This window comes from Dipodomys merriami, unplaced genomic scaffold (genome assembly GCF_024711535.1).
Source record: "Dipodomys merriami isolate MVZ:Mamm:240054 unplaced genomic scaffold, mDipMer1.0.p SCAF_24, whole genome shotgun sequence".
NCBI classification, from domain to species: domain Eukaryota; kingdom Metazoa; phylum Chordata; class Mammalia; order Rodentia; family Heteromyidae; genus Dipodomys; species Dipodomys merriami.
In genome coordinates, this window is record NW_027203826.1 from 18,491,005 (window position 1) to 18,506,830 (window position 15,826).

The 15,826-nt window shown below is 41.9% G+C and overlaps 1 protein-coding gene across 9 annotated transcripts in view; it reads right to left on the reverse strand.

Moving 5' to 3' along the window:
• Positions 1-5,293: 5,293 nt before the first annotated feature.
• Positions 5,294-15,826, reverse strand: part of Cacna1e (calcium voltage-gated channel subunit alpha1 E) — a 468,612-nt gene continuing 458,079 nt past the window's right edge. For 6 of the 9 annotated variants that reach the window (XM_070034322.1, XM_070034321.1, XM_070034319.1 and 3 more), the window contains 4 exons: positions 14,637-14,765; positions 13,508-13,688; positions 11,243-11,433; positions 5,294-9,838 (listed from right to left, as the gene is read on the reverse strand). In XM_070034322.1, coding sequence (XP_069890423.1) covers positions 9,296-9,838; positions 11,243-11,433; positions 13,508-13,688; positions 14,637-14,765 — 1,044 coding nt within the window. In that variant the 3' untranslated portion in view covers positions 5,294-9,295. The remainder of the gene's footprint in view (positions 9,839-11,242; positions 11,434-13,507; positions 13,689-14,636; positions 14,766-15,826) is intronic. The other 3 variants (XM_070034325.1, XM_070034324.1, XM_070034323.1) reach the window with 1 other exon arrangement.

The following is a 15,826-nucleotide window of genomic DNA, read 5'->3' on the forward strand; positions in this document are numbered from 1 at the left end:
ACAGTAGTCCTCTGAGGTGGTTGCTATTACTGTTCTCAACTAAAAGATGCTGTGGGTGAGCCAAGGGGCTTGCTCAAGACACATAGTAAAGAAATCATGGTGTATAGGTTTGTTCACAGTTTAGTCTAACTTAATATCTTATACTCATAGCCTCTATTCTTTGCCTTCCCTTTGTTGCTCCTTATATTGAGTCATAAGGGTTTGTGACTGATCTCAATATTTTGTGCTTAAATATTTAAGAAACTGAAATCTAGGTCTTTTGTTTGGAAAATTGTCCAGCTCAATAGAAAAATTATGTGGTAAACATGTAAAGATAAGTTGATAATATTCCCAGAGACAATATATATAAGGTTTAGGGACATGCTATGTAAAGGTAATCAATATACACACAGATTAAAATACTGAATATTAATGGATATTCAGAGTAGTGTGTGTGTGTGTTGTATCTATCTCCTAGCATCCTTAATCTGTTCCACACTCAGTGTGGAACTGAGTCTAAAACTAGAAGAAATTTTTTAAAATGGCCACTGCCTGTACTTTTTCTTTCTTTCTTTTATTTTTTTTTTAACAAATCTACCTTTGCCCAGGAAACCAACTTGACATTCCATTGAATTGTGAAATTACAAGTTGCTGGATTCCATATTTCCAACACCAAAATGACTGAATCCATAGGGAAGAAATTATGATAGGAAAATAACACAAAAATCTACATGTCTGATAGGACTTAAAGAATTTCTAATCTAACTCCAAGGACCTATACCTCCCTGACAGATGGTCACATGCCAAATTTTTAAATGATTAGATCTTAAGATAAATCTTACCTAGTACAATCCTGTACATTTTAGAGCTCAAGAAGATATCTTTCCCTAAACTACAAAACTTATTCTGGAACACTGGTTTCTATCTAATTGAAAAAGAGATTTAGATTAAAAGTACTAGACTTATCTGTAGGATTAGAAAATGTAGTTGTTATTGCGATGGAAAAATCAAAATGTCCATTCTGGAAGTGATTATAGATAAATGAGGAGTGATACAGGCCAAAGGAAAGAATGAACAGTATTTCCTGAGAATCTTGGGGCGTCAACTCCTTCCTGAATCTGGCAACTCAGTAGATGTCCTATCTTCCTCTTTCAGACAGGAGGCTATTAATTTGCTTTTTTGTTTTTTGGGTTTTTTTTTTTTTGGTCCTAAAACCTTGTAGTTCCATAAGGAGACTGTCTACTTTGTTCAACACTTCATCTGAAGAGAATCTTGTATTGATCAGAAAATCTAAGTATTCAGGGAATACGTTTTTGTAAAAATCTAAATCTTCCAGGACCAGAATGTCTTTGCAGTTTTGCGTATGTGTGGAAGTCCTCATAACTAGGCTGAACAGCCCTGGACCCACCGTAATGGCAGAACTTGTGGGGCTGCTTACCCAAGTCCTGGCCTGGCTTAATTCCCATGATCTCCTTTTTCATTAGGACCAAAGACACCAAGGCAAAGTGAGGGGCCTCAGGCTGATTCATTCTTTACAACAAGGTTTTATTTATTTATTCTTTGCTTTGACCCCCCCAAAAAAACATTAAAGTTGTTCATCTTTCTTTTTGTTTTTTAATGGTTTTCCTTTTGGATCCAAACGAGCATTTATATTACAGAATATCCACCTGGTCAACATGCAGTGCTGAACTCTGGCTTTAGGTGAGATGCACCGATACTTTGGGTGAACCAGCATTGGCTGCCAATCAATCACTGCTACTGCAGGAATATCAGGCTTGCCAGCCAAAGTGGATGCTGCCCATAAGACATGTCATGGGCTTGACTCACATGTTTTATAATGCAGGTGACAGCATTTTTACAGCCTGAAGCAGAGCACCCATTTTCTCTCTTGATCCCATCTGACATGCTCATCTCCTAAGAGCAAACCAAGGAGGGAATGGCCTGGCCTTGGGTCCCAAAAGACAGAAAGAGCAGATTGGATACCCTGTGGTCCACCTTCTTGTAGTGTTACCCTTTGAGGTGTATACTGGTGCACCTAACAATTTTAAATCTATTCCTGATAAAACTCATCCTTTGTCCTGTTCACCAGTTTTTTTCCCCTTCTAAGATGTTTACACTACTAGGAAGGGGAATGTTCTCTCTCAATTACCAGTGCTACTTTACTGAGGAGTTGTTAAAGTCACAGATTATCTTTGGGCTGCTTTAAAAGCCAGAATTTTTCTCTCCATCTTTCAGATCTGAAAAAGAGTTTCAGGAATCTATGAATCCTCTGAGGATTTGTATCTACTTATTCTAGGTGGGTTCAACAGAAAGAAAGAACCTCTCACAGTACAGTATCAAGGAATTTACCCACAATTTAAGTAAAAAAAAGAGGATTCAAGTTCACACACCTCTAAGCCTGTTCTCTTCTGGGACCTGAAAGCTTCTTCTACCTCAACCTTGTCTTCCTACCCTCTCTATCTCATTGTCCCAGTTATGAAAGGCCAAACACACTTGGTGCATTAAATAGTTCTCCTCCACTAGTTTTTCTGGGCGAGTTCCAAATCTTGGACTTAGTGGACGTGGACTATTTTCCAATTTCACCAAGAGGGACGTTCTTCTACAAGTGCAGCACTTAGGGTGGCTTTGTATAAATTTTGGCTTATTCACAAAACACCAGGCTAGAAAAACACTGACTAAAGCTCAGCCTGCAGGCTAAGTTGAGATTCCCCACTGGTTGCGATTAAAATTCAATATGTATGTGTTCACTAAGCCCACTGGGAATCTGTTTACTGTTATACAACTCCATATCAAAGGTAACTAAGACCAGAACTACTGTGTAATTTAATTGGCAGTTAGATTACATTGTTTAGCCCTCATTTCATATTATCTTTATGTTTAAGAATTGGTTAATGGCACTTCGACAGTTTGGACTGTATTTTTCTTGTTCATCCCTTGTATATATTTATAATTTGACTTGCTTTAAGTGGTGGTTTTTGTGAAGTTCAAGCCTTTACTATAAGAAATTAGAATATTGAGCCCTCAATTTGGGTCCAGTTCAGATATGGAAGATAGGACTCAGCCTCCTTTTGTTGGGAGCCAACCTCTGAAAGAACCAAAGAAGTGATGTTCTATGTGGTTTAAGTTCAAGCATCTCTTGCTAGAACATGGAGAATAATCCATTCTTATCTCTCAATAATTTGCAGAAGAAAGAAAAGATTCATGTAGATTTCCAAGGCTCTATTAGAGAAGATGTTTGGGTGAAGATCCTAAAGCATTAGTTTCTATTTATTTCATCTATGACTAATTTAATGGGAAGCTTATAGGATGAAAACTCAAATTGCTTTTTGATTACAGAAAAAAAAGTCTGGATTCTTTTCATGTAACAAATGGATAGAACAAGAAGGAAAATGGGGAAAATAGAATTAAAATTAAAGCACATCTTAGATTGTTTCCACTGATTATAAAATTTCCTCAAAAAAAGTAAAAGGTTATAGCAATACCAAGAATTTCCAAGGTGCTTAATGGAATATAAGGAATGAAGATTTTTCTAAATTGATTTATTTGTAGAAACTAAATTATTATTAACTATAAGAATTTGATATTAGTATTTCAATTGTCACAACAAGGAAAAGAAAAAAGAGATACATTTACCCTTGCTGAAGGCACAAATTAGAAGTCTGGAATATAAAGTTTTCAATATCCTATACATTTCATTTATCATATTATAATACTGTTTAAAAGTATCTCCTTATCAAGCCATGAATTTTATATATGTTGGTTAAAGATGAAGAATTCTTCATTAGTTCTAGATTTTTCACTGACTATGGGGAGCGTATTTTCATAACTCTGGGTTATATTTTAAGTCTCTAAGAGGAGAAGAGTCAGATGTGCACAGTTAGGAGTCTGAATCTGACTGAAAAAGACACAAGGAGAAAGACAAGAGAGATCAGAAGACAAAGGTACAATTACTTCAGATTTTGACTCAACTGTTAAAAGACTGACTTGATAGACATTAACCCAAAAGAGAGGCAGATTCAGAACATTGCAAAGCACAAATTTATCCTCCTTTTCCATCCTAGAACAGGTCTATTTGAAAACAAAAACCTCCAGCCAGGCGTCGGTAGCTCATGCCTGTAATCTTAGCTACTCAGGAGGCTGAGGTCTGAGGATCGCAGTTCAAAGCCAGCCCAGGCAGGAAAGTCCATGAGACTCTTTCCTCCAATAAACCACCAGAAAACTGGAAGTGATGCTGTGGCTCAAGAGCACTCTCCTTGAGCTGAAAAGCTGAGGACAATGCCCAGGCCCAGAGTTCAAGTTCCATGACTGACAACAACAACAAAAACACTCCAGATAAAAATCAATATCCTTTCACCTCTTCCTGCCTGATTCATTCAACTCTTTCATACTTCCAGAATTAACTCAAGCCTCCAGAATATATTTACATACTAGTAACATGGCTTATTATGAAGTTTCTTTCTGCTTTTAGAATGTCAAGATACTAACCTTCCATATAGTATGGCATGAATGCATGCGTAGAAAGAAGGAAGACTACAAAAAAAGAAGGGCAGAGGACCTCCCACTAGCTTTCCTAGCCATCTGACTACTTACTATATGTAGTGGTGGCCCCATTAATACTTCTCAACCAACTGGCTTGAATTCTCTTCAGAGATTCTTTCCAGACCCTTTGGATAGAATGGGATAAATTATGAATCTGTTTTGCTTGGCATGCTGTCATCTTTCTGGGATACTCACACCATAGAAATTCAAAGCACAAAAAGAGAAAACCACCAAAACAAAACCAATTCAGAGCTACCTATAGAAGCTCAAGGCTAGCGGTCTAACACTTGAGCCACAGTGCCACTTATGGTTTTCTGAGTGGTTTTTTGGAGATAGTCTCACAAACTTTCCTACCAGGACTGGCTTTGAACCACGATCCTCAGATCTCAGCCTCCTGAGGTTTAGGATTACAGGCGTGAACCCCTGGCACCTGGCCACACAGAACTTTTTAATACAGGATTTTCTTTACCTACATAGAAAAATTAGGTCATAACCCCTGAGTTAATTTTGTTTGGCTTTCGTTTAAATAAGACTCCTAGTGTGGGAATATTTAAAGATCAGTTATTCAAATCTGGACTGATTCCTTAGGAACTCTTTGTTCATTTATTCCTTCTTTCCTGCATGACTAAAGTCATCCCAATTCCTGCTTCTCCTATAGGCTTAAGGTTCTAGGACCCAAAAGAGAAGGACAGACAGCGTGGGACAACTGGAAGAGCAGAGTCCTCCATAAGGCATAGGAATGTCTTGCCTCGTAGAGAATCTTGGTTCATGTTAGTCTCAAGCCTTGGGTTGGGGTGTGGGTGGGAGGGGCATCTCAACATGTAACAGATGAGACATTGATATAATGAAAATACCAGTGAAGGTTCCTTAACTTTCAGGTCTCACAAAAGCTTTGCAAAGCAGGAAATGATATGCCTCCTCCCTTCTGTTAAAGATCTACAACCTCATACTTGGACATGATGACAGTTCAGCTGAGCAACTTGTCTGTTGCTGTCTGAAAGTAAACTAGCCAGAGCAGGTTTCAGTCATAGGATGAAGATAAAATTTGAGATATTTTTAAAACTCATAATTATTTGAAACTCTGGGTCTACCAGGCCAGAAGACCTAATTTCTCTGCAGTGAGCTTTTATTGGGTAATACAGATGTTTCATGCATACCTTGAGTCTATTTCATCTTGTTGAACATCCCCTGGTAACCTCCAATCTGTTTCATTAGGATGTAGTATTCCCTAACAGAAGTAACACAGACAAGAAGTGAAGAATTGTGAATTAGCTGATTTAACCATCTCAGGAATTGGATCTATATTAACATGCAGAAACTGGAAAATTAAAAAAAAAAAGACTGTGATTGGAGATCAGAAGACACTGCAGCTTACCATATGGAAAGGACTCCATAGTGGACGGAGGTAAGAAAAGAGATACTCGCTATGGAGGTTCGGCTGTGTGTAAAACTATGGGTAAAAACCAGAACATCTGGATTTCAGCTTCAGGGAAATATTTTGGGTGCCCTAAGTTCCCTGCAGGGACAGCAAGTAGAGAATAGAAATGAAGGCTATAGTAGAATAGTGTAGTTCCCCATTGGGCAATTGGCTGGTGGTTTATGTAGATTAGTCTGGGGGATACTAGAAGATACCATCCCTTTATGGGCTGATGATTCTATGTGGACCCTGACATACAAGGCATCTTGGCTAAAGTCTTCCCCTATGTCTGAAGGCCTGCTAGTGCTCTCCTTCTGCAGAAGGGAAGATGGTGATATACAAATCTGTCTGGAGACATGAAAAACATACCTAAACACAAACCGAGTTATATCACTTCCTATCCTTGCTTAATTTCCCACCTTCCCTCTCTCACATTGAAGGGATAGTGAAGATTCACATCAGTGAGAACAACTGGAATCTGACTTAAAAGTCTTCCAAGGGACCTCCAGTACCCAAATTTATCGTGCAGTGTTATTGCAAGATGCAGTTGTACTTGATGCAAAAAAAAGCATAGGTTTTGAGATCTAAAAGACCCTCTTTTCAAGGGAAAGAGAAAAGAGAGAATCTAATACCTATGAAAGGAAGTCCTGGTTGACTACAAGGGGAAGATTAGCATTCATATTTATTCAGAGGCAGTAGGAAACCAAAGATAATTATGGTAATGAGTTTGTGACTTAACATTGTTTTTCTCCCTCTGGTCTTAATAGAAGGATACGTGCTAGAGGAAAAGAAACCCAATGTCTTGGCCAGGGGAAGTTGAACAAAGGAAATGTTTATATAGAGATTTATTAGTATTAGCAAAACCAGGTGGTCAGTCGGGTGGCCATATTTGCAACACTCTACAACCTTAAAGCACTTCATACAGGATGTGTTGTGTTTTCAAGGAGTTCAGGTGTGGGGGAAGGATTCTAGCACAGGAAATTTGGTGTTTATACTATTATTTGCAGGCAAATTTTGTGTTCTGCCAGCCAACATCTGAAATTTCAACAACATACGGTTGAAATGGCATCAAAGTATCCCTGCAATTGGTTTTCTCAAATCACCATCTTAACAGACTCACTGGCTCAGAATGGTCCTCCTGTTCCAGGCCTTCCCAGGAAAGCTACATATCCAAGGTGGAGGAAAGCAATTTGTGCACACAAAGCAACCCATAGCAGCACTTTGGCATGAAATGAGGCCGAGCAGAGAAAACCTTAAAAACAATGCAAGGCCCAGCATCCGAGTCTTATATAATGATCATGCCTGTTAGGACCACGTTCATTCATGTCCCCAGCTGCCCTCAAGCACACATGTGCTGGGGGGAAAGAGAAATGAAGATAGAAGAGGGTCTGAGAGGGGGAGGCCTTTGTGTCTGCCTCACTGGTCTCTTGTCTGGGACCACTTTGGTTTGGGGCTGACCATGGGTCCTGAAGCTCCACGAATAGCTAGAAGACAAAGTAGTTGACCTTGGTTTTTAAGAGCTAATGTTGCTGTGAGTTGTTTCTGTCTCAACCAGAGGGGAAGGGAGCCCAAAAGAAAGGTAATAACTTCCTAAGAAAAGAGAGGCTCTTTCTAAGAGAAAGGACTTCTCCTTTCCAACAGTCCCAGAGCTTTGCCCAGGATGCAGAATGAAGAGTATTTGTCCACTGAGCTCTCAGGGCAGACTCCTCAGTTTCCAGAGGAAGACTCTGGACCAACACTCCCTTCCAAGGGCATCCATTCACCTATGGTGATGGTGTTAGGGAGAAACTTAAGGGAATGGTATACTTCTATTAAAGACATGATATGTTCCACAGAATAGAACTAGCCAAGGTAAGGTCCTCTTTTTCTTAATGCTTCTGTTTTTTTTTGGGGGGGTGGGGTGGGAGTGATGGTGGTTTAGAAAATGTCATTCTGGCCCAAGGCTGTTTTCTACCCAGCTTTTGTTCTAGAAAAAGATGAAGTCCAGCCTGGGCCCTGGGGACATTCAGGGTAAATGGGTCCCCATCAAGGCCTACTCTGCTAGAAGGAGCAACCCAGGTCAAAGCTGAGGTATATTTACTTACTAACCACTTTGAAGCATGATCACCTGCCTCTCAGCCCCAAACAAGCTACAGGAGCTATACAGCCAAGGGTCTTTCTTTGTGGGAGGTCATCCGTAAACTCAGAACCAACTCTCTCAACCTTTCCCATCTTTACAGAAGTTTTTGCCTGATGTGGCTGGCTCCCTTGGATGTGAATATTCTGCCCTCTTAGGGAGATGCAGGAGAGGCTGATTCTCAGATCAGCACTGGCCTTGCTGTTTGACAGAGGCCCGTTGCTTCTAGGCTTAAGCATGACTGACCTTCAGCCAGGACATACTGGCATGGCCATAGCACCCTCTCCAATACTGAATTACTTCTATGCTGGTTGAAAAGCTTATTCGGCCTTGAGTCCCTCCTGGTTCCCCTAGGATCAGCATTTAAAGGGCCAAGCCTGGGGACAGCATATGACTCCCATATTGTGGATAAACTCCCAGGTTAGTGCCCTGGCTATAGGGGTATCACCCTTATCAGATCTATAGGAACTTTTTGGGGCCCTAAGGGGTCCTCTTATCTACCACAGCACCTACTAAGAGGGTGACAGACCTCAGGATCTAGGACTACACCCACCAGCACCTCCAGTTCTGTGTCTTTGGCCTTCATCTCCCTGGTACGGGCTACTTGGCTATGGCTTTTCTCACCCAGACCAGCCCTTGCTGCTGATGCCAGAGAACCCTGACCTCCCTGTCTCCTACCCTTGCTGTCCTATGTCCGCGACTTAGCTCATGCTTCTTCGGAGGAAGCAAGCCCCCAGGAGAGCCCATGAGATGCTACTGTACCCTGGTAGCATGGTGCCAGCTGAGGTGTAAGAGCTAGTGGAGAGGAGCCTCCTCTCTACCCTTTCCCCTACTTCTTAGTGAAGAGCCAAAAACATCTTCCAGGTTGCTCAGGGCAATAGATACGGCCGGCTCGATTCCCCCCTTTGCGTAGAGAAAAGTAGGAGGGGGACCAGGAAGCCAGGCCACCCTCCAGTCCCTTCTCCCTTGGGATTAATAACCCTCTACATTCCTCTATTTCCTTTCCCTAGCAAAGAGGCAGAACTTATGGCAGTGCCCCTCTTGCCAAGGGAAATGAAGCAATTTGGTGGGTTTGACTGGTTTTGCCATTTGTACTTTACTTCCTCTTCTCTGATAATGCATGGCGCTCTTTCCATCTTCCTTCTCCCTCTTCCTCCCCCCCGGGCCGCACTGGCTTCCCAATTCGGTCTTGGTTTTTTTTCTCCCTGTGAGAGAAGAGCATGCATCGGAGGGGGGAGCAGCCTCTAGCATTTGTCATCTTCTTCCGTGTCACTCAGGAGGTCACTGACAGCTCCACACATCATGCCGGGCCCAGGCCCCCCACGCCTCCGTCGCCGATAGTGCCCATTGGGCATCTGCCAGCTGTGCCGCAGGGGCGGGGCTGAGCCGATGGTGTTGGAACGGCCCAGGCTCGTAGCCACAGCTGCTTCAAAGGTGAGTGTCTCCTCCTCGCCACAGTCTGAGGCATGGGAGTCTTCGTGCAGGGCCAGGTAGGGCTCGGAGATGTAGTGTTGTGGGGAAGAGTGCTGGCCCTGCTGGGGGTGTGGGGAGTTGGAAGACTCTGTCAGACAAGCGTTGTTGCTCTCCCGAGCATGGGAGGTCAGGGGCGACCCGCCCTCACTTCCATCAGCTGGTGGAGAGATGCTGCCAGCATGGCGCATCAGGGAGCTATAGGAGAGGAGGGGTCGAGGCTTTGGTGGGACAGGTGGGAGCTGCCGACGACTTCGTCTTGGGGTGCTGGTGTCAGAGATAGAGGGGATGGAGCTCTCACTCAGGGAACCTGTGCCCTGTGCCATAGAAGAAACAAGGCATGCTGTTAGATGGGGCTTGGCAGGATCCCTACTTGCAGGGGCCTTGTTCAGATCCCTAAGCCCTCCTGCCAAGAGCTCCAGGAAGACCTGAGAAGTAATGCCTTGCAATAGTCACATCGCTCAGGGACCCAGGGGTAGAAAGAGCTGGAGGGGCCAATACCGACCGCTTAGGGCAGGACATGCCCATACTATGCAGACAAATTGCTAGGGATCTGGTAAACAACAAATGCAGTATAGGGCTGTGAGTCTGCTCTTCTAATAGTCTCCCAGCTGTGTTGTGGGTTCTGAGAACAAGTAGTAGCCAGCATCAGGAAGCTCTGAGTACATAGCAATTAGCACCTTGTGAAAAGGTGGATGAGTGCTCTGGAGCTTGTCTGGAAAACCATTTTGAGGGAAGTAGGTTCTCAAGAAATCACAAATTCCAGGCTGGGAAGTTGGCTCAGTGGTAGAGCACTTGCCTTGCATGCCTGAGGCCCTGGGTTCAATTCCTCAGCACCACATAAGCAAAAAAGAAAAAACCCAGAAGTGGCGCTGTGGCTCAAGTCGTAGAGCGCTAGCCTTGAGCTGAAGAGCTGAGGGACAGTCCCCAGGCCCAGAGTTCAGGCCCCACGACCCGATCCCCCCCCCCAAAAAAAAATCACAAATTCCATCCTTTATGTGTTGATACCTCATCTGGTTCCAGGCAAATGGACCTCAGGATTTAAGATGTGTGAGATCTCTGAACCACTTGCTTAGAATCTCCTAAAGAGAGGGATATCAAATGCAGATCTCTGGGTCTGTGTTTCATTAGGGATCTTCAGGTCCCACCAATGTGTAGTGAAAGAAAGCTTTCCCAGGTGATTCCCTCTTTGGCCACAAAATTAGAAGCCATCATTCTAAAAGGTAAACATCCATCTACTACCCATGTCTTGAAATTTGCCTTTAGCCCTATTTTTGGCTGACCATTTCTGCTGAATGGGGCTCCTCTTTTGGCTCCAAGAGCCTTGGGTAGAGCTAGGTCTGGGACTTAGAATGAGAGGTAATAAAGATGTTATAATATTTATTTCTTGGGAACACAGGTTTCAGCAGAAGGAGAGATGGAAGGTAAACATAGTTGAATTGCTCTGAGATGAATCACCATACCCACTAATACTCAGGATCATACAAAGGTCAGTCTTTTTTAGCTGAAGAACTACCTATATCTCCAAATTATGGCTGCATTTGTATCCTTGATCTTTCTTGGAAAGTCATATCTGAATGTATAAGCACAGTGTGGCTCTACACACATGGACTAGAGTTCCCAAAGCCTCATTTAACCACTCACAGAGACCCATGTGCTGCTCCTAATGCATCTCCCCCTTTCCTGCCCTACTGGAGGCTCCATTTCTTCTCCATGCTCACCTGTCTGTTGGGGGTTTGTGACCTGCCCTCGCTGGGTGACCTTGACTGCCGGCGCTCTGGGGAATCCCAGTCACCCTGGTTCCCCCGCTCTTCAGAATTGCAACGGGAGACATCAGGAGACAGAAGATGCTTTCGTTCTTTTGATCGTCCTCGCTCCCTACCCCCTGAGCGGTGGGTGTCAGACTTGTGGCCTATGAGAGGTAATAAAAGCGATTGATTATATTCCACTCACTCTAGCAGTTGAAAATGACATACATAAGGACTCACCACATCCCTTCCAGGTATTGGGCCGTGTTTTAAACTAAATTTTTGTATCCTACCACCAAAACTTTGCAATGAACCCTAGTCCTTACAGTGGAGCCCTGAGGATGGGACAAGAATGCAGAGATACAGCTTGCTTCCTGTTTCTCTGCTCTGTAAGATTATAAGACATTCACCTATATTCTGGAAGAATATATTCACTAGACACTGAGTCTGTTGTCACCTTAATTATAGGCTGGGTGGAATTGTGGCAAATGTTTATTATTATTTGGGATAGCAGCCTTAACAATTCTGACCTGTTAAGTACATCAACATGATCAGGAAGTATGAGAGAAAGGCTAAAACTGCCCTTTGGTAAGCAGGTAAATCTGCACGTTGCCACTAGACATGAATGCTGAAGAGTACACTGTTCTGCTTCCACTTATGTTAGATAAAATAATCATCTTTGCTGATACTATACCACAAGAATTATCTATATCTTACACAGGTGTGTACAGCTTTTTGTGCAGAGGATGGAACCATGAAGGATATTAGAAGGAATGGTATTACCTAATGTAATGTCAAGATTAAAATTAAGGATCTTGGTTCTAGTCTCAATTCTGTCACTCACTGGCCCTAGGACATTGGTGGGGTGGGGGTGGGGAGGAGTAAGTCACTGTTTTCCACTTTGATTCCTTCTTCTAGTAAAGTTAAATCAGAGTAATGATTTTCTAAATTTCTATGAAACTCAAATACACAAAACAATTCCAGGTTGTAAAGTTAGTGGCTAAAGTTTAGCAACCCTCTCCCCATCATAGCTGGGAGTTGGTGATATAGCCCTAAGAAATGCCAGTGATTTTGTAGAAGGCTATTTTAAAAACCCTCCTCAAAAGACTAATTATAGAGCTTCCCTATGATCCCACAATCCCATTCCTGGGCATTTATCCAAATTGACCACAAACCAGCTTGCACTAAAGCCACCAGCACAACCATGTTCACTGAAGTATTATTTACCATAGCTATGGAATCAACCCAGATATCCCTCAGTGGATGAATGGATCAAGAAAATATGGCATATATGCACACGTCCATCAGAATGACATTGCCCCATTTGTAAGGAAATGGAAAGACTTGGAAAAAAGCAAAGTAAGCTAGACATAAGGAAACATAGGCTGCATGGTTTCTTTCATTTGCAATAACTAGAATATGGTAGGATATTCTTAGGAGAGGACCACAGTAGTTGAATAGCTGTGTGCATATAATTATATAAAATAATGCTTATCAATCAAATGAACTCCAAACAATGGAAACAAGAGTTTTGTGGGTTTTTTTGTAGGTTTTTTTTTTGGTACTGTTTGCAGTTATTTCCTTTTTTCCCTTTGGTTTATTCCCTGATGTCACTGGTTTTGATTTCTTTTTTTTTTTCATTTTATTTTATTTTTTTTGTGAACATACTATACAGAGGGGTTACAATTACATGGGCAGGATAATGCGTACATTTCTTATCAAGCATTGCAGCCTCCTCCTTTGTTTACCCTTCACATCCCACTGGTTTTGATTTCTGCACCCTTTGTCTTGTATATAAATTTATCTGATTTGAGAAAGAGGAATCACAGAAACAGTTGGACAGAACCAATTCAAGTGATATTAGATCCTATATTGGAAATGAACTTTACAACTAGTGGGAAGTGAAGGGGTAGAAAAAAAGAAATGTACTCATTACCTGACTATGTAACTGTGACCCCTCTGTACATCACCTTTACAATATAACTTAAAACCTCTATTCCACTGATTTGTATAGCCCTGCTCAGAAGGCAGGAACTGCATTATCATTTGTAATGGACAAATAAATAGCATTGGCCTACTTCAGGACACTGTCAGGTAATAGGAATCCCCTTTAATGAGGAACATTCTACGTTTACTTTTTCAAACCCTCGTGTTTTTATTTAGTAATCTGAAGTACTTGCGGGAATAAGAACACCAAGATAGAAGCCCACCCAGGCAGTGGCCTAAGAGCCCCCTCACCTGAGTCAGAGTTCAAGCGATGAGCGGACAGCCTCAGGGAAGAGTGGTAACTCCGGCGGCGTGATTTGTAGGTATTTTCGCTGCTTCGCTCCATGGAGAATTCCTCCAACCAGGAAGAATTTGAACGTTTATCCCGAATGGTAGAAAATGAACGTCTCATGGAGCTAGGGTCTGTCACCACCTAGAAATATGATCATCCAGAAAAATATCACAAGGTCTGGATTAATTATTGATAAAAGTGTCTCAAAGACTAGAAGTGGGACTACAACTATTGAGAAGTGTGAGCAATAACTATGAGCTCCCTTGAATCTTCTTTCCTCAGACTCAGACCTTAGCTGGAAAAGCTGTTTGAGAAAGTATTCTGATGCTAACAGAGTGAAGGAAACTGGCCCAGGATCTTCCCTTAGTGTTTAAGAATGAAAGCACCTGAGTTTACAAAGATACAGACAAGCAGCCATTGTGTGAGTATCCCACAGATCAAATACTGAGCCACTTCCAAACAGATGAGATCAATAGTTAAAAAACAAAAAAAGCAACAAAACTACACCTTGTAAAAAGCTTTGTCTTGAGTTTGTTCCCCTTCATGACAGAAGGGCCCATGTAGCATTAGAGCCTAACAACTACCACTAAGAAGACCCCACCCTAGCTTCTCCCACTTGAAGCTCTAGCATTTGGTTTTGTCACAGATGTTAAACAGATTCACAAAAACTTCTTGTCTCTGTCAAAACCTGATGTAAGACAGACAGACAGAAAAAAGCCAGGAAAACAGACAAATGAGGCGTGGCCTGCACTGGTTAAGACAATCCTGACATAGAGCTTTACATGTTTAAGTAACTGCATATGTGCCAGAGAAAAATCCTGGAAGATATCTCTTGGTTGGCAGGCTGAATTTTGAGAGCGCTTAACCCAGCAGGAGGGCAGATACAGCATATTGTTGGCTAGCCTATTTGTAGTCAGGGGTTCACTGAAAACATACCATGTAGGAATAGGCTGTGTGACAGAGTAAGGCTCATAAGCCAGGTTTTCTTATATAGGTAAGTGCAAGTCCAAGGATCACATGAGAAAAACAAGTATTTCGTAACCCACCTAATACAGCCACTGTGTAAGATAAGTGGTGTTTGTTTTTTACCTGGGGATCCATAGTCAGACGTGGCATAGAAGATGCCCTCCCAGATCCCGTATGCTCCTGGGTGTCCGAAGGAAGGTAGATGCCATGGTTAGAGGACTGCACGCTTTTTAATTCACTAACCTCTGGCTCCTGGAAATAAACACACAGCCAAGCTTGTGGGACTTGGTTCCATCTCATTCCTTCTTCTCGCCAGTGGATGATGTTTTTCCTCCTCAAGAATGGCTTTCAGATAGGAGACTAGCATATTTAAAGCTTTAGTTGTACATGTTTATATGTACATATGTGGTATACCAGATGTCCAAACAGAAGGTTCTGAGATGAGACATGAAGCTACCTTTTCTTGTCAAATACTGTTGTTTTAGTACTAAGCATTGGTTCCAATAATAGATAGCTTTATGAATAAACATTGATTTTTGTTATAGGAGTTTACTTTCTGACAGGTATAACTGCTGGGAATTTTTAAAAAATGATACTGGAGTTTGAGTGCAGGGACCTTGGGCTTCCATACTACCAACTGAAACATGCCCACAGCCCTATTCGCATTAGCTCTTGTTCAGGTCCATCTTGTGCTTTTGTTCTGGCCTCATACTGTGGTCTTACCTCCACTTCCCATGTAGCTGGGATTACAGACATTCACCAGATGCCTGCTTGTTCTTTCAATCTGAAGGAACATTTTATCACAGTTAAATAGGAACCAGGATTTTAAAGAAAGCCACTAATTATGTTATAAAATATATCTTCATTAGCTAAGAGATTGAAGCTATCCAAAAATGTGGTAGGTGGCCATCTGTCAGGAATGCATTAACTAATGCCATCCAATAGAAATCTAATAAAAATCACTTCTGTTATTAAAAATGATCTAACTTGTAATAACATATCAAAATATTATCACATAAACATGTGATCGATAAAAAAATTAATGAACTATTTTATATCTGTACTTGTTGAAGTGTTCATCAGCCTCATGGGACTAGTTTCTACTGGATGACAGACATTAGCATTTAGAAGGTTAGATGGGGAACTTAAATTTCTGAAACATTCCTTTGTTGTTGTTCTGTGTGAAAGAGTGGGGGCCTCTTAGAGATGTTCATATGAGCTACTCACCAAAGAGATATCAGAACATCTTAGATGTCTCAAGATTAGACTAGGTAACCTAAAAATATGCCCAAAGGTAGGTCCCTAGGACACGT